The sequence below is a fragment of the Salvelinus namaycush genome, chromosome 7 (assembly GCF_016432855.1).
Source record: "Salvelinus namaycush isolate Seneca chromosome 7, SaNama_1.0, whole genome shotgun sequence".
Taxonomy (NCBI): Eukaryota; Metazoa; Chordata; class Actinopteri; order Salmoniformes; family Salmonidae; genus Salvelinus; species Salvelinus namaycush.
Genome location: NC_052313.1, coordinates 44,950,883 through 44,970,181, shown reverse-complemented (window position 1 = coordinate 44,970,181; position 19,299 = coordinate 44,950,883). Strand labels below are relative to the sequence as shown.

The 19,299-nt window shown below is 42.3% G+C and overlaps 1 protein-coding gene across 1 annotated transcript in view; it reads right to left on the bottom strand.

The window, feature by feature from the left end:
* LOC120051302 (nck-associated protein 5-like) overlaps positions 1 to 19,299 on the bottom strand; it is a 155,097-nt gene that overhangs the window by 29,313 nt on the left and 106,485 nt on the right. Inside the window, exons 8-12 of the mRNA XM_038998109.1 lie at positions 16,163 to 16,231; positions 10,305 to 10,343; positions 9,921 to 10,040; positions 2,117 to 2,221; positions 493 to 681 (exon numbers count right to left, since the gene is read on the bottom strand). Of these exons, the coding sequence (XP_038854037.1) occupies positions 493 to 681; positions 2,117 to 2,221; positions 9,921 to 10,040; positions 10,305 to 10,343; positions 16,163 to 16,231 (522 nt within the window). The remainder of the gene's footprint in view (positions 1 to 492; positions 682 to 2,116; positions 2,222 to 9,920; positions 10,041 to 10,304; positions 10,344 to 16,162; positions 16,232 to 19,299) is intronic.

The window sequence follows — 19,299 nt, the reverse complement described above, 5'->3', positions numbered from 1 at the left end:
AATTGAGATGGTTTGGGATGAGTCGGACCTCAGAGTGAAGGAAAAGCAGCCAATAAGTGCTCAGCATATGTGGGAACTCCTTCAAGACTACTAAAAAAGCATTCCAGGTGAAGCTCGTTGAGAGAATGCCAAGAGTGTGCAAAGCTGTCTTCAAGGCAAAGGGTGACTATTTGAAGAATCTCAAATATAAAATATATTTTGATATGTTTAACACTTTTTTGGTTACTACAGGATTCCATATGTGTTATTTCATAGTTTTGATGTCTTCACTATGTAAAAAATAGTACAAATAAAGAAAACCCTTGTATGAGTAGGTGTTCTAAAACTTTTGACCGGTAGTGTTCAGCTATGTGTTACTTAATTTTTTTTAAGCTGATTGAAACCCCACATTGATAAAGTTCATAAATGAGAGCGACAGAGACAAAGAAAAATAGACAGAGACCGACACACACACAGAGACAGAGTGAGGAGAGGTTGGTCTGGTCATCGTACCATTTTCCCAAAGGAGCGTCCTTCATTCCAGGTGTAGGAGCCACTGGAGTATTCACTGCAGGCGCTAGACAGGGACAGCTCGCTGCTGCTACAGCTGCTGCGTGGGTAGACTGGCGCTTGCACCGTCAGACTCAGCTGGCTGAGACACTTGGCCACAGGAAGTCCCGCCTTTCCGTTCAGTTGGACATCCTGCAGGATGGATTCCAAAGACACCATTAGTCATGATTTAGTGCCACATACATTAACGAGTCTGGATAAAGGGGATTAAGGTGGAGATGGTAGAGACAATTATGAGAGATGCAGGAAAACACTACAAAAACACTGATTAACAAGCCTTATTTCAGCTTCTCAGTCTAGAAGCTATAGAGTTGGGTCTGGACCCACACAGCGTGTTATATTGTATTTTAACTGAAAGGCTTTCCCCATCACTCTCCAGTGTTTATGTCTTGAATGTCTTCAAATCTAGTCTGGGACACAGACACATGGCTGATGCCAGGGGAGGAGCATGATTTGGGTTAGTAGCTAGGGGTGACAGCTGATGGGCTCCAGTGAAAGCCAATTACCCAGGGAGATAAGGGAACAGCTGGAGGACAGGTGGCAGGGGTGAACAGGGGCGAGCGGGTTGGCGCGTGTCACAGAGAGCTTCACAGGGTCATTTGAGATGGTAATGATGTCAGAAGGTAAGAATATGGCCGGGCATCTATGACTATGCAATATTGAATCACTGGTGCATTTTACAAGGCTGTCCAAACACACACCGCTTTTGTCTTTGTACATTAATGCAAAAAAAACTGGGTCTTTTGCATTTCTATTGAGTGTTTTAAGTTAGATTACCAGTGGCTGATATTTTATGTGTGAGACTTTCTGGGGTTTTCAGTATTCCTGTAAAGTGTTACGAAAGCTACTGCTTCGACTCTATAATTAGCCAGTGAGATGCAAATGATCAATCATACTTTCAGAAGCAATCTCCTCAACAGATGTTTTCTGCATCAGTCCTATTCCACAATTCTGTCCAAACAAATGTCGATTCAGAATTCTAATCAACTGTTCAGTCAGAGAGATAATAGGAAGCGAACTAATTGGCCCAGGAAATCTGTACCAATCTGTACTGCAAGTATATCACATTTGCACGGCTTCTTTTCCCAAACTCATTACCTTGTCGCAAACACATGAATACATTATCAGATTTCAACATTATTACACAATCAATTTTTCACTTTTTTTTGTTGCCACATTTCTATACTATATATGAAGGTTTATCAGGTTGGGTCCTCAAGGAGTAAAAGGACACAAGACCAGAGTCAATTCATTTTAAGACCTTAATACATAATATATAACTTGACTAATGTTCTACACTATCCCGCAGACTCATTTTTACTGAAGACGAGCCTCAATCGATGGTCCTCTGGTAAAATGACAAGGATTTATACCTTTAAGAATGTGATACTGCCAACTCTGCTTGCCGAGAACGGCAGATCAAATCCCCAAATAGTTAGATCTGGTATTTTAATCCTCCCTAATGATTTCTCTGGGCTATACGTCAGTTCTGATGCCTGGACAATACATATGGGTGAGGCTGGGGGGGAAAAGAACATGCCATTGGTTTGTTTTCCATCAATCTTACATGAGGTGGAGAGTCAGTGTTCCTGGATAGCGGGAAGCTTTTGCTCCTCTCCGGCTCCAGGAGGAGATCAGAGGCAGACAAATCCATGATCCGAGAGTGGAGTTTCTGAAAGGACAAGAAAGCACAAGGTCTTACTGAATGTCTCTACTACATACAGAAATATATTCACTACATAGAGAAGGCATTTAACACATTCAACTGTACAGAAGAATGTGGCAATCAAACAACTATATTATATTGCATGCTATTTTGCATTTCATGTTGGTGTTCTGTATCAATCACACCTTTCCAGTAGTAGATTAATGAATACACAATAGAAAGTCTACCATCAAACATAAATCATTTTCATTCAAATCTCACAACGAAAATGAAAAAAATCACATTTGAGCAGGTCACAAAAACGCTTTGGTTCAGCCGTACTTTCCCAGGGCTTGAAAGTAAACCTCTTTCTCCCTCCACTGAGATCGTATGCAGGGCACTCTTCAATAGTCTTAGACTCAATGTCATTAATGTCATCTGTTAAGAATAATTCATGTGAATGGGAAATAATTGCATTGGGGAGCGAGGGATTCCTTTGATTTTTGTATTCATGTTCAAACACTATTTTGCGATCCATTATTTTCTTTGGTTTCCGTTCACAGGGGAAGGATACAAAACCAAATACATTTTCACATATTAATCCTCCAACCTAATTACTGCCCGGTTCCCCGTGCTCGGATCTACTTAACGGCAAACGTGCTGTAACAAAACACTCGATTTATGCCACATTCCCCTCGAAAGGCAACTTTAATGCTCGTTGAGGGAGGAAATTTTCTGCTGCGCTCATATCTATTTTGATTTCTCCATCTCGATAATGAAATACAATTGCCAGATTCCTGTACTCTGCACTAACTTTCCTTCCCGTGCTGTGTACGCCCACTCTAGATGAACATAACCACCAGAAGGATTTCACGCTGCCGGCGTTGCAGCGATGAGAGTCACCTTGTGGAACTTTGAGTGTATAGTATATTAGCTTAAGTCCATCTATAGTCTTCCTTCAGTGTCCACAATTAATCCCAATCATTTGAAAGTTATGAAAATGATTATTTGCATGACATCATTAGTTGGAGATGCGGGCGATATCCCACAATGTTCCTTTAACATAAATGAAGTATATCTGAATAAAAAAGACAGGGAGAGAGTATACAATATGACAGGCCGAGCCTAATATATGTTTACCTCTTTTCTTACTCAGTACAACAATAGAAATGCAATTTCTACCTCACATCATCTCTGTTCTACTACTCAGACTACCCAGATGGCTCCTTGAGTATAGAGCTACTCCTCTACTAAATCACAGAGGACACTCAGAACATGTTTATTAAACAACAGTTTCACACCTCGTAAACTCTCTGCTGCACAGCTGTGTCATTCAGGAAGCACTGATCTCAAACTCCTTGCCCAAGGCCAAAACCATAGTATCACATTATCCATTATTTCATACAAACAGCCTTCATGTTTCCACCCGTTTAAGTGCGAGATTCCGATGGAAGATTTTGCCATTCTAGAGTTTGTATGTGCTATCTACCGTTACACTGAGTAACAGGGACAGAGCTACAGTATGGAGGTGACCTTCCGAAAATAGCCTTTAGCATGAAGACACCGGCTCACTACATGAGTCCACTGATCCAACAAAGAAACAGAGAGCCAGACAATAAGTCGAAAAGCTTGAAATAAAATCAGTCCCAGTGCTAGTGATCAACACACCGGCCGAGCCCTGGGGTCCCGGAGGCTTCGAGCTAACAAGCCTTCCTGCAAACGCAGTGTGAAAGCCATAGAGATAGATACACTATTGCATTGCATTTATATCTACGGTGGAAACCATATTCCTGGAAGCCATATTCCTTTTACTTGGGATGACAGCCCCTTGTAACCAGTTTCTTTTGAAATCTCCAAGAAAAAGATGCATTCATGATGAGAGGGATAACAATCCTAGTCCTTTGTTTCATAAACACAGCCTTGGGCATTGACAATTGCCACTTGAACATTGTGTTCAGAACATCCATGGACTACTGTCAGAGGATCAATAGTCACAATCTCACTGAAAGCAACTAACCAAAGCCACCTGAAGACCTCCCAGGAATTTACAGGTAGGTCTCCTTCATTTCAAGGCTCAATATGTTATGTAACATTTGTGATGACTGCTGCACGAGTGTAATACACGTCATGCAATGTGAAGTGAGGCTTTAGTAGTAGAACACCAGCTAATACATGCATCTTCACCATATGGCGTCCCTTAGGCTAAAGAAACACTTCCCAGGACATACGTCTTGGTTGACTCGACATGGAATCTCAATGCATTGCATTTGTATTGATCAAGTTTGAAAAGCTGCAAAGGCTTGCTTGTGTTTGAGCCACCCGCTGCGAAGCACAGAGAATGGATGGAAATAGTTCCAAGTGGTGCTGTTAATTGTAGATGCATTTATACGGTATGTGCAAATTAAGAGTGAATTGGTACTAGTTTAAGGGAACATGGATGTAAACTGGAGATGTGGATTAAATCACATTTAGATGACCCCTTTATCTCCCTAGAGTGCCAAATTAAGCCTCCCTCTTGTTTCTCTTTCTGTAATCTCAGCCCCATTTAGACTGAGTTTAAGGGGACACTGACTCTATCCTGCAGACCAGCTAAACGATGATAGGCTATAAATGGCAACATTCTAATGGATTAAATCATATTGATTTCCAATGGGTTTTTGTAAAAGTAATTGGTTTGTATTTTGATGTGCATGTGTGTGTGTGTGGGTTGGTTCTTCTAACCGTGTGGGGATCTAAAATCCCATTAAGTTCCCACAAGGATAATAAAATGAGGAAAATTCTCCCTCGTGGGGACATTACCCACGTCCCAATGTGGACGAAGGTTTATTTTAAGCTTAGGGGTTAGGTTTAGGGTTAGGGTTACAACTAGGGTTAGAGGAAAATAGGATTCTGAATGGAAATACATTTTACGCCCCCATGAGGATAGAAGAAGAAAAACTGTGTTTGTGTGCGAAATTTCAATTGAGTTGAAATTGCTCAACCCATCATGCAGTGCTGTATATCTGCAGCAACAGGACACAAACATTGTTTTAATTGTTTAAATGAATATACTCAATTTTGACAGTATATATTTTATTTTATTTTCATAAATGGTGACCATGTAATGCTCTCATTACATATTGTCTGGTTCTCTAGTACTGTACAGCATATTGTGTGCTATCAGGGACCTGGAGGGACATCAATACTCTCTTTCACAGCTAATAGGCTATTTGGCTATTTTCTGGAAATTCTGAACCTTGAGGTCATCTCAGTGGAATGCTCCGTATTTTATAACTTGGCCCAAGTCAATTTGGTCCAGAGCGGTCGCGATCGATGGGGATGTGGAAAAGGATTAGACGCAGTGTGCTCTCTTGTTCTCCATCGTCAGTTAACTTATGAAATATAGAAATAATGATAGAGCTGTTTAAACTGGATTAAATGGAAATGTAGTACAGTATATAAACAGCATGTTGAGCCTCTAATCAATTTTATTTCATCTCTTTTTTTGCACAGTTCCTGCACATTTGATGCTAAATAGTTTTCAATTAGTTTGTTAGGTATAATCAAATTGTTACATAAAATATATTGTTTATTGCTTACACATTTATGTAAAGACTTAAAATGTAAGAATTAACGGTAAGTGACAGTAATTAAATGAAAAGGTTTTAAAACACGATCTGCTTATTTGTAGTTCAATTTGAAAATCATATTCATATCATGTACATAACTGTGAATTAACGGAGGCAAAATATACCTACTACAGCTTGTTCTAAACCAAGTATTTTCTTGAATACCGCTTAACTTCCCATTATGACCTAAAGTTTATATGTAGATGAGAATTCTTCCCCTGTAGCTGACTCAGTCCAGGTTGTCCTTTACAGTGGACTTAACATGCCAGATGGCGTCTCTCTCACCATAAAGCCCGTAATAGAAATGTAGTCCTCTCTGAAGCCATATCGCTCCTCTCCAGGGTATAGGCTGTCCACACAGGGGGATGGGAGTGGTTGAGTGTCAGGAGAAGAAAAGGGGGGCTGATGTTATCGTAGGGGTGCAGGATTACACCTCCTCAGCACAGTCATCAATGATTCAGTCAATAGTGTCACAAGGCCTCCGATGGGGAGGGGTGGGGAGAGGGAGGGGGGACATGGGGGCGGACAGCTCCCCCATCTCTGTGTCTCTTAGGGCTAGCCTCACTGTACCTGACCGCGTGGAAGTGTGATCTCGCCAAGGACGGAGGTACACTGAGGGAGCTCACCTTCTCTGTTACTACCTATTACCTAATCTATGTCTGATTCTGCACTCAAGGTTTGGTCTTCCCTTAGTCAGAGGATACAGGTAACGTATAGCAGGGAATTGGCTAAGCTAAGACAAAACATGGCACTTGTACTACTCTGAGACATTATCCAGAGTAGGAATACTGTGCAGGCAGTCTAGTTAACAAAACTCCAGCAAAGGCAACCCTTTGAGGGGAACCAAGCCCATCAAAATTCAGAAGGCAAAAATTACTGAATGGTACTGCGTAGCTACTACGTCCTGCCAGAGGGGCCTGGGAAGTTTCCATGGCAACCAGGACCTACTTTTACGGATAATTGTCAACTCAATGATCACTCGCCTGTCACATTTGATAAGGCTGCATAAGTGGAAGGAGGGAATTATTATTCGCTACTTATACACCTTACTAAACACCTGGCCGAACTGCAGCAAACAGAGCTTTGCAGCATGTGAAATGCCAAATTACATGAGGCGACAGCAGGTCAAGCATATTCCCAGTATTCCTAATCACAATCTCAATAGAGAGCAGTGATTCGTTATCAGGGAAATTCAAGATGGCCCCAGGGGCCAATAACACATTTAATTACCGACTCCCAGAACAGTAGAAATGAAATACTCTGACTGAAAGGAAATATGAATATGTCTAGCTCTACTGTCGCTAATTACTATTTGATGGTAGGTTATGGTATAAAGGTAATTCATGCAAACCCCTAACTTGCCTAGTTAAATAAAGGTTAAATAAAAAAATTATAATAATAATTTTTAAAAAACAGAAGGTTACCTGCAGCCGTTTTAGAGGGCAAAATATTAGGCTACTTCAAGAGAAATGATCCACAATAAGTAGCAAGGGAACTGATTTCAAACCCATGTTTTAATTGACTCAATCAATCATATACTCTTTCAGCACTCGTATTACTAGTCAACGTTGTCACAGCCACCTTTATAGAGAAACTAATCCCAGAAATAGAAACACGGTTGACAACCTGAAACATATCGACAAAACCACAACCATGAAAGAATCATGAGATTTTCAATAAAATTAATGACTGTTTGAGGAATCCATGTAAAAATACCAAAAGAATCCTCCTATAACGTATGATTTAGCTATCGCTTACACAAGTGTCAATTATTTTCTTGTTGTTTAATGTGCTGGCAGACATCGGTTGGACATAAAGTTAGACATAAATCTTTCAAATCTATCCGCCTCCTTCACAATAAAATCTCACTTCCTCACTGCTGAAAAAATGTGTTGCTACAAATCCTCATTCCCGGCATACTCCCTCGTGAAAAGCCAGCTCTGTCCCAAATGGTACCCTATTTTCTACATAGTGCACTTCTTTTGACCAGAGCGCTATGGGTTCTGGTATTAAGAAAAAGTGCACTATATAGGGAATAGGATACCATTTGGGACAGAGACAGAGGCTCCTGCTACACAAGCAAATAGATTTACGGTATATTGCTCTCTTCAATGTCTTGTTGATCACGTTGTATATTGAACACAAATGCTCTACTGAACAGACTGAATACGCTAACATGTACTCTTGTAGGATATAACCAGAACATACATATTAGTTTATTAAATCAAAATATTATTAAATAGTTACAAATAGTGAATAAACAATTACACATTTCACTTTATTCATGCCCTGGTTAAGTTGGGACAAAAATAGTACATCCACAGCTTTGCTCAATCTGTTGGGACGACCAAAATGCCTCCCTTCCAGTCAAAATTGTACCCTTCACTGGACAATGTGGACTGTGACTTTCAATTATCCATATGTCAGCATAGCAGAGGGCGACTGACAGAGGGCATACTCTCTCCTGAACTTGAGGTAGATAAAGGATTGTCGTCAGCTCGCTCTTCGCAATTCTCATTTATATCCTTTCGAATTTTGTCAACACCTGAACAAATCGTGATGAGGGTCTATTGATCGAAACATTGCTTAAACGAGATCCATTAAAATGGTTTGTGGACTATTCAACAATACCAGTGTTCTGGAGGCTGTTGTTTTACAGATATTGTCAACAATAAAAAAAGTTATTCTTCAACTATAACTTTCTTTGTTTCTGTACCTGGATGTGTTGACTTGCGTAGTACCTGGATGTGTTGACTTGCATAGTACCTGGATGTGTTGACTTGCATAGTACCTGGATGTGTTGACTTGCGTAGTACCTGGATGTGTTGACTTGCGTAGTACCTGGATGTGTTGACTTGCATAGTACCTGAATGTGTTGACTTGCATAGTACCTGAATGTGTTGACTTGCATAGTACCTGGATGTGTTGACTTGCATAGTACCTGGATGTGTTGACTTGCATAGTACCTGGATGTGTTGACTTGCATAGTACCTGGATGTGTTGACTTGCATAGTACCTGCACTCAGCTCTCCCCTGAGCTCCTCTCATCCATCCTTTCTGAGCCACATGTTCTCATTAAGACCAGTAGGAGTCTCATTATCCATCTGTGCCCTCTATAGGCCCCCTGTACCCCCATCCCCCTGAGCTCCCTCTCACACCCCACATCTCCCTCCTTTACACTGTGGCAGTCTGAGAGCCTCCACCCACCACTGTGAGAAGAGGTAAGGTAACGAGAGCTGGACGACCATAGCTGCAAATCAGATTAAGGAAAATCCATGCGGCCATTTTATAGCAGACATGGTTGTCAATATTTCTCTCTCTGTCTCTCTCTGCAGTGACTGGAGTAAATGATTTCTGTGTTACAGTAAGTGTGCCTTCCTACCCACAGCAGACTACATACAAACACGGGCGCACACACATGCCCTCCCCTCTCTCTAGCATCTATGTCTGTGTTACGTGCCACAAGGTCTGGTGCGCTAGAGGTAATTTGGTTGAGAGGTTTACCGTCCCCCCGAGAGAGCCCAGGATGGATGACGCGAGTCTCGGTACTTTCTCAAATGATCTTGTCTGAGCCCTGCAGCTCCGTGGAGGCTGGATGGTTCATGAGCACACTGTTTTTTTAGCGATGATGATATCACAGACCCCGGACTCAGGATCACATCGCCATCACAAAAAGATGGATGATCTAATATCGCTGCTCTTCAGAAGTTTGAAGTAAGAAAATTTGCTACTGGAGCAGATGTCCTTACACCCACACTGTTGCCTTCAATGATATTGAATACAAGAACCAACATAGTTCTAATACTGAAACTAATAGCAGTGAAATGCTATTTTAACTCCATCAGGCAGGCACACCTGAGTCATGGCCAATAGTTGCTCTATGAGGTTCTATCGTGGTTCTGGGACAATGAGGTGCTATAGTGGTTCTGGGGTAATGAAGTTCTATCGTGCTTCTGGGACAATGAGGTTTTATATTGGTTCTGGGAGAATGAGGTTTTACAGTGGTTCTGGGAAAATTATGTTCTATTGCGGTTCTGGGACAATGAGGTTCTAAAGTGGTTCCGGGACAATGAGGTTCTGTAATGGTTCTGGGACTAGATGAGTGGACAGGTCCCTACCTGCAGGAGCAGGTCTGATGCAGGTCGGACTCGCTGCTGGAAGAGGACACTCATGGTCCGGTTTTGTTGCTCCAGGTCAAACACTCTGGTCCGCAACTTCAGACACTCCTCCCTCAGATCCTGCATGGGGAAAAACAACAGAGAGAGAGTTATTACAAGCAGAGGTGTGAACTTACAGTGATGTGTGACTGTCCTAATATGGACACCATAAAGGTTGATCAGTTAACACGAGATAATGAGAAGTGTCTAAAAAAAAAAGTGAATGGTAAGATTAAGTTTTGCGCTACTGAATTACATACATGTCTAACTACATCATTGGATCTAATATTAGTATAATTCTGAGACATTTTTATAACACAGTTGCTATGGAAACCAGACTCCTACCTTTTGGGTGAGCAGTGCCTGCACAACTTGATTGGCAACCTAAAACAGAATGAAAAAAGAAACAAGAATTATCCAAACGTTTTATGCAAGCTGTTTAGTGACTGACCATGGGTGAGAAAGATGAGTGAGAAAGAAAGAAAGAAAATGTCTCTAGTTGACCCACGACCTCAACTCTAAACTGCCCCTGCCCTGTGCATGCCGACGCTGCACTCTCTCACTTCCCCTCTTCCTCCAACAACATTTTATACACTAGTTCCTCCGACCGCTTACAAAATTATTACAGGCTTTAGTGAACACGATGTCCCAATACATTACAGCATTGTCCCCCCGTCTGCCCTCCCTTGGAGGAGTGTGTTGATTCCTAAGGGGCCCAATCATCATAAATCTGACGCAGGGTGGCAGAGAAGGCCAGTAGCGGCCCAGCGAAGCAGAACAGATTGGAGCCAGACATGCTGCATGTCTTCATGATGTTTAATTGTCTTCTGTTGATTCTGTATTGACAGCAGTGTCAGGGCTGATGTAGTGGCTTGGAGAGTAGGGGGTTGTGTCCTGAATGGCACCCTATCCCTTATATACTGCACTACTTGACGCCATAGGCCCTGGTCAAAAGTAGCGCACTATATAGGGAATAGGGTGTCATTTGCGACACAGCGGTCAGTCGGAGAGAAGAAGTGGCGGGCTAAAGTACTGTTGTGCCTGGGCTTTGCCCGCAGAGCGCCTCACTCCCCTACCACTCTTCCGAGTTTAGACCGCAATGCCCCATCGACTCTGACTCTGATTACAGCCCATTGATTGCTCGTTAATTCACTGTAAGCACGCATTGGCTTTTTCTCAGAGGTGTCCTCTCTCCCTCTATTGAATAACGGGAGATGGAGTAAATATGATTAAGTGATTGAGCCCTGTGGGGGGTGATACAGAGCTGCTCCTGTAAAACTGGAAGGGCACTAATTCAAAGAATATAAATGTTGTAGATCTTAATGTTTTTCCACATAATCCTGGACTATCGGACCACCATTTTATTACGTTTGCAATCGCAACAAATAATCTGCTCAGACCCCAACCAAGGAGCATCAAAAGTCGTGCTATAAATTCTCAGACAACACAAAAATTCCTTGATGCCCTTCCAGACTCCTTCTGCCTACCCAAGGACGTCAGAGGACAAAAATCAGTTAACCACTTAACTGAGGAACTCAATTTAACCTTGCGCAATACCCTAGATGCAGTTGCACCCCTAAAAACGAAAAACATTTGTCATAAGAAACTAGCTCCCTGGTATACAGAAAATACCCGAGCTTTGAAGCAAGCTTCCAGGAAATTGGAGCGGAAATGGCGCCACACCAAACTGGAAGTCTTCCGACTAGCTTGGAAAGACAGTACCGTGCAGTACCGAAGAGCCCTCACTGCTGCTCGATCATCCTACTTTTCCAACTTAATCGAGGAAAATAAGAACAATCCAAAATTTCTTTTTGATACTGTTGCAAAGCTAACTAAAAAGCAGCATTCCCCAAGAGAGGATGGCTTTCACTTCAGCAGTAATAAATTCATGAACTTCTTTGAGGAAAAGATCATGACCATTAGAAAGCAAATTACGGACTCCTCTTTGAATCTGCGTATTCCTCCAGGGCTTAGCTGTCCTGGATCTGCACAGCTCTGCCAGGGCCTGGGATCGGGAGAGACACTTAAGTGTTTTAGTACTATATCTCTTGACACAATGATGAAAATGATCATGGCCTCTAAACCTTCAAGCTGCATACTGGATCCTATTCCTACTAAACTACTGAAAGAGCTGCTTCCTGTGCTTGGCCCTCCTATGTTGAACATAATAAACAGCTCTCTATCCACCGGATGTGTACCAAACTCACTAAAAGTGGCAGTGATAAAGCCTCTCTTGAAAAAGCCAAACCTTGACCCGGAAAATATAAAAAACTATCGGCCTATATCGAATCTTCCATTCCTCTCAAAAATGTTAGAAAAAGCTGTTGCGCAGCAACTCACTGCCTTTCTGAAGACAAACAATGTATACGAAATGCTTCAGTCTGGTTTTAGACCCCATCATAGCACTGAGACTGCACTTGTGAAGGTGGTAAATGACCTTTTAATGGCGTCAGACCGAGGCTCTGCATCTGTCCTCATGCTACTAGACCTTAGTGCTGCCTTTGACACCATCGATCACCACATTCTTTTGGAGAGACTGGAAACCCAAATTGGTCTACACGGACCAGTTCTGGCCTGGTTTAGATCTTACCTGTCGGAAAGATATCAGTTTGTCTCTGTGAATGGTTTGTCCTCTGACAAATCAACTGTACATTTCGGTGTTCCTCAAGGTTCCGTTTTAGGACCACTATTGTTTTCACTATATATTTTACCTCTTGGGGATGTTATTCGAAAACATAATGTTAACTTTCACTGCTATGCGGATGACACACAGCTGTACATTTCAATGAAACATGGTGAAGCCCCAAAATTGCCCTCGCTAGAAGCCTGTGTTTCAGACATAAGGAAGTGGATGGCTGAAAACTTTCTACTTTTAAACTCGGACAAAACAGAGATGCTTGTTCTAGGTCCCAAGAAACAAAGAGATCTTCTGTTAAATCTGACAATTCATCTTGATGGTTGTAAAGTCGTCTCAAATAAAACTGTGAAGGACCTCGGCGTTACTCTTGACCCTGATCTCTCTTTTGACGAACATATCAAGACTGTTTCAAGGACAGCTTTTTTCCATCTACGTAACATTGCAAAAATCTGAAATTTTCTGTCCAAAAATGATGCAGAAAAATTAATCCATGCATTTGTTACTTCTAGGTTAGACTACTGCAATGCTCTACTTTCCGGCTACCCGGATAAAGCACTAAATAAACTTCAGTTAGTGCTAAATACGGCTGCTAGAATCCTGACTAGAACCAAGAAATTTGACCATATTACTCCAGTGCTAGCTTCCCTACACTGGCTTCCTGTTAAGGCAAGGGCTGATTTCAAGGTTTTACTGTTAACCTATAAAGCGTTACATGGGCTTGCTCCTACCTATCTTTCCGAGTTGGTCCTGCCGTACATACCAATACGTACGCTACGGTCACAAGACGCAGGCCTCCTAATTGTCCCTAGAATTTCTAAGCAAACAGCGGGAGGCAGGGCTTTCTCCTATAGATCTCCATTTTTATGGAACAGTCTGCCTACCCATGTGAGAGACGCAGACTCGGTCTCAACCTTTAAGTCTTTACTGAAGACTTATCTCTTCAGTAGGTCATATGATTGAGTGTAGTCTGGCCCAGGAGTGTGAAGGTGAACGGAAAGGCTCTGGAGCAACGAACCGCCCTTGCTGTCTCTGCCTGGCCGGTTCCCCTCTCTCCACTGGGATTCTCTGCCTCTAACCCTATTCAGGGGCTGAGTCACTGGCTTACTGGTGCTCTTTCATGCCGTCCCTAGGAGGGGTGCGTCACTTGAGTGGGTTGAGTTACTGACGTGATCTTCCTGTCTGGGTTGGCGCCCCCCCTTGGTTTGTGCTGTGGTGGAGATCTTTGTTGGCTATACTCGGCCTTGTCTCAGGATTGTAAGTTGGTGGTTGAAGGTATCCCTCTTGTGGTGCGGGGGCTGTGCTTTGGCAAAGTGGGTGGGGTTATATCCTTCCTGTTTGGCCCTGTCCGGGGGTATCTTCGGATGGGGCCACAGTGTCTCCTGACCGCTCCTGTCTCAGCCTCCAGTATTTATGCTGCAGTAGTTTGTGTCGGGGGGCTAGGGTCAGTTGGTTATACCTGGAGTACTTCTCCTGTCTTATCCAGTGTCCTGTGTGAATTTAAGTATGCTCTCTCTAATTCTCTCGTTCTCTCTTTCTTTCTCTCTCTCTGAGAACCTGAGCCCTAGGACCATACGTCAGGACTACCGGGCATGATGACTCCTTGCTGTCCCCAGTCCGCCTGGCCTTGCTGCTATTCCAGTTTCAACTGTTCTGCCTGCGGTTATGGAACCGCCACCTGTCCCAGACCTGTTGTTTTTCAACTCTTAATGATCGGCTATGAAAAGCCAACTGAAAATTATTCATGATTATTATTTGACCATGCTTGTCACTTATGAACATTTTTGAACATCTTGGCATAGTTCTGTTATAATCTCCACCCGGCACAGCCAGAAGAGGACTGGCCACCCCTCATAGCCTGGTTCCTCTCTAGGTTTCTTCCTAGGTTTTGGCCTTTCTAGGGAGTTTTTCCTAGCCACCGTGCTTCTACACCTGCATTACTAGCTGTTTGGGGTTTTAGGCTGGGTTTCTGTACAGCACTTCGAGATATTAGCTGATGTACGAAGGGCTATATAAAATAAACTTGATTGATTGATTTAATGATCTTCAAGTTAGAATCTAAATTACAACAACTGATAAATAAAACAACTTATAAAGGCTTTATAGAGCATTTATAGTAAAGGTCATACTACATGAAGTGTGGCATGACAGTCTCTTGCATCTGATGCATTGCCAAATGTGGCATAACTCCTTTTACCAGCCTTTCAATAGCATGACATTTGCACATGTTAACTAAGTGGAACAAAAATTATATATATCAAAAAAATATCATTTTAAAAACTAAAGTGAGTGGCCAGCCCAAATAGCATACCAAACAACCACCTCTCTGCTTATGTAGAGATAATAATCCACAATATTTTTATTTAAAAAATGCATCATTACTAAACAAGTTCTCCTCAGTTTCCAAGAGTCCTGAGCCCATCAGCAGAGTTGTTAGAGCTGTGGAGACTTCCGCATCACAACATGCTCATTAGTGAGCTTGCTCCAGTCGGAAGAGACTTCAGAGGACAACACAACACCAGACCAGACAACAGAGCAGCACAGCCCTTGCTTTTTGAGGTCACGGAAGTGGAAAAGAGATTTGGTCTGGGCCCACCCCAGGCATTAGCCTCCAAGGCTGCAGCACGGTGTGGAGTTTCATACAGTATGCTTGGAGCGTTTCAAAACAATTGCATACCACGGATGGACTGTTAACAACACAGATAAAGTATTGTTAACGCTCCATGTATCTCTCTATCATTTTCTCTCTCTTTCTTTTTCTTTCTGTCATTCTCTCGCTTTCTCTGTCCCACTATCAATCTACATCTCCCCTCTCCCCACCCCCACTCCCTCTGGCACTAGAGCCCAGATCTCAGGTCATATGAGTCCCAGTAGCTGGCACCACAGTGTAGACCAGTCTGTCCCTTCTGGCACCCGCGGGCCTCCGGCCTTCCCTCAGGGTGACTCAGTGTGCGGTCCGAGCCAACAAGCTCATTAATTGCTGTCATTCGGCTCCCTCAGGCCACCATTTACCCAGCTTCTCCCACAACACAGTTCGCCGTCAGAACGCAAAGTACCTCTTTCTCCATAATCACATTTCCTTTGGAGAGGAATTACTTTGGAATTGCATTGATAGAATTTGAGAGCAGGAAAATTGTGTATTAAGAAAGTCGGTAAAGGTAGAGAAGGATACTGGAAATAGTGCAGTGTTTGTAACTTGTTTGATCAGTATTATCGGTAAGATCTTAAAGAAAGTCGCTAAAGGTAGAGAAGGATACTGGAAATAGTGCAGTGTTTGTAACCTGTTTGATCAGTATTATCGGTAAGATCTTAAAGAAAGTCGCTAAAGGTAGAGAAGGATACTGGAAATAGTGCAGTGTTTGTAACCTGTTTGATCAGTATTATCGGTAAGATCTTAAAGAAAGTCACTAAAGGTAAATAGAAAAGAATACAACTCACAATAAGTCACAGAATAGGAAAGAAATAACACGTGTTCCTGAGATGTAGGCTATCATTAGTGTGGTGAAAAATAGAATTCCCTCACTGAGGTTGAGGGCTGGGTGAATAGAGCGAGGGTTGGACTACTCACCTCATCTAGACAGTGCTCATACTGCTCCCTCTGGCTCTCATTCTCCAAGGCCAATGCTGAGTTTTCCTCCTGTACAGCAAAATAAAACACATTTAGTGATGACTGAAATCCACCGAGAGCTTGTCGTTAAAAGCAATTCATACAGTTTGTATGCATCAGATTTATTTATGAGCCATTTACCAAAACAGTAATGAAGGAAGAGGTAAAGTGATTAAAGTAGTATATAAAGAAATACCAGGCGGTGCCTGCTAGTCAATTTAAATACATAAAAAACAATCACAGGTGGTAATAGAACAATCAACATATAATTATCTACCCTGATTGACATGCACTGAACAAAAATATAAATGCAACATGCAACAATTTCAAAGATTTTACTGAGTTACAGTTCATATAAGGCAATCAGCTAATTGAAATTGTCACGTTCTGACCATAGTTCTTGTGTGTTTTGCTTGTTTTAGTGTTGGTCAGGACGTGAGCTGGGTGGGCATTCTATGTTGTGTGTCTAGTTTGTCTGTTTCTATGTTTGGCCTAATATGGTTCCCAATCAGAAGCAGGTGTTTTGTGTTGTCTCTGATTGGGAATCATATTTAGGTGGCTTGTTTTGTGTTGGGTTTTGTGGGTGGTTGTTTCCTGTCTTTGTGTTTTCTCTGCACCAGCTAGGACTGTATCGGTTTGCCACATTTTGTAATTGTTAAGTGTTCATGTTTATCGTCATTATTAAATATGTTGAGCACAAACTACGCTGCGTCTTGGTCCGATCCCTGCTATACCTCCTCTTCAGACGAAGAGGAGGAAGGCTGCCGTTACAGAAATACATGCATTAGGCCATAATCTATGGATTTCACATGACTGGGAATACAGATATGCATCTGTTGGTCACAGATACCTTTAAAAAAAAGTATGGCTGTGGATCAGAAAACCAGTCAGTACTGTATCTGTTGTGACACCATTTGCCTCATGCAGAGCGATAAATCTCCTTTGCATAGAGTTGAACAGGCTGTTGATTGTGGCCTGTTGAATGTTGTCCCACTCTTCAATGGCTGTGCGAATTTGCTGGATATTGACGGAACACGCTGTCGTACACGTTGATCCAGAGCATCCCAAACATGCTCAATGGTGATATGTCTGTTGAGTATGCAGGCCATGGAAAAACTGGGACATCTTACGTTGTACAGATCCTTGCAACATGGGGCCGTGCATTATCATGCTGAAACAGGAGGTGATGGCGGCGGATGAACGGCACGACAATGGGCCTCAGGATCTCGTCACAGTATCTCTGTGGAGTCAAATTGACATAGATAAAATGCAATTGTGCTCGTTGTCCGTAGCTTATGCCTGACCACACCATAAACCCACCTCCACCATGGGGCACTCTGTTCACAGCGTTGACATCAGCAAACCGCTCACCCACACAACGCCACACATGTGGTCTGCAGCTGTGAAGTCGGTTGGACATACTGCCAAATTCTCTAAAACGAAGTTGGAGGCGGCTTATGGTAGAGAAATTAACATTCAATTCTCTGGCCACAGCTCTGGTGGACATTCCTGTAGTCAGCATGCCAATTGCATGCTCCCTCAAAACTTGAGACTTCTGTGGCATTGTGTTGTGTGACAAAACTGCACATTTTAGAGTGGCCTTTTAGTGTCCCAAGCACAAGGTGCACCTGTGTAATGATCATGCTGTTTAATCAGCTTCTTGATATGCCACACCTGTCAGGTGGATGGATTATCTTGGCAAAGGAGAAATGCTCACTAACAGGCATGTAAACTAATTTGTGCACAAAAATTTTGAGAAATAAGCTTTTTGTGCGTATGGAAAATGTATGGGATCTTTTATTTCAGCTCATGAAACATGGGACCAACCCTTTACATGTTGCATTTATATTTTTGTTCAGTGTAGATGTGAAATGATACTCCATATGTGGCCAATGAAAATAATGCCAAAGGCATTTGTAGTCTCTCCAATCTTTGTTTTCATATGAAAAACTATTGATGCAACAAATCATATCTGTGTTGTGTAGTGCAAGACTACACTGCCAGAGAACAAGATAACAACAAGAGAGGATTTGCCGGAGGTCGAAAAGGTCAGGTGTCAACCATAAGACCGGGGCCAACTAATAAAAACCTGCAGAAGTACAGTATCTCACAATGAAAGGTCAAGGGGATTGAAGTTATGATCCTGAACTTTAAAGGTACAAGTAAGAAGTTAGGTAGAATGGGCTAGAAGGGGCTAATGTGAATATGTCCTTGTTTTAAGTGGGGTGGGGTGGGGGGGGTGAATATTGCTTCACCTTTTAAGGGAGAGGGGCTATTGATCTCCTCTGTTTCTAGTTTGTCAAATGCAGGCGGTCCAGGCAGGCCATATTAGAAGCTGTCAACATCGCTCCGGCTAGCTCGCCTCTCTCGGCGCATGCCCTTTAGTACAAACAGCCAGCCTTTGATTAAAACCCAGGCGAAATAATTGCACCTAACATATTCTCCTGCCTTAATCGAAATGGCACAGAGCTAAAACAAACGAGCAACTTTGAGATGTACACGAAAAGCCCTTTACAAAAAAAAAATCACTTGTATTATTACGTATGAATGTTAGTAAAGTAAAAACTCCTAGTGAAGGCAAATAATTACCCAGAGATTGCATATAAGCATGTTTTTGAATGTTTCTTATCATATTCTTTGTGTGGGTAGTAACTGGTTGAATCATCTTTCTCTATGGGACAAGGGGTCGGAGAAAGGTGAGGTGACGTGCTGTATTGACACTATTGTTGATATGGGAAGTGTGTGGGAAGATGTGTCTACTTCCATCAAACGGAGCCTGATAACCGCACATCTAAAAGCATCCAGGATGAACGCTGAACATTCTCTGCTCGCGTTAAAAGCATTTCAGACACCTTCATTACAGAGCTCTTTTGCCACCTTCTATTGCAAAACGTCACGGAGAGCGTCTGACATCGCAGACCGAAATCTAACAATAAAAATATTATTTGAGCCTAGTTGAAAAACAATATTTGGGTACAGCCACAGCGCATAATCAATTTCACTGTGAATGAATGCGGAGCTCAGCTGCGACGCGTTATCAACAAAATGCTCAACTAAATAAATGTCTCATGTCAGAAAAAAAACATTTTGAATGGGGA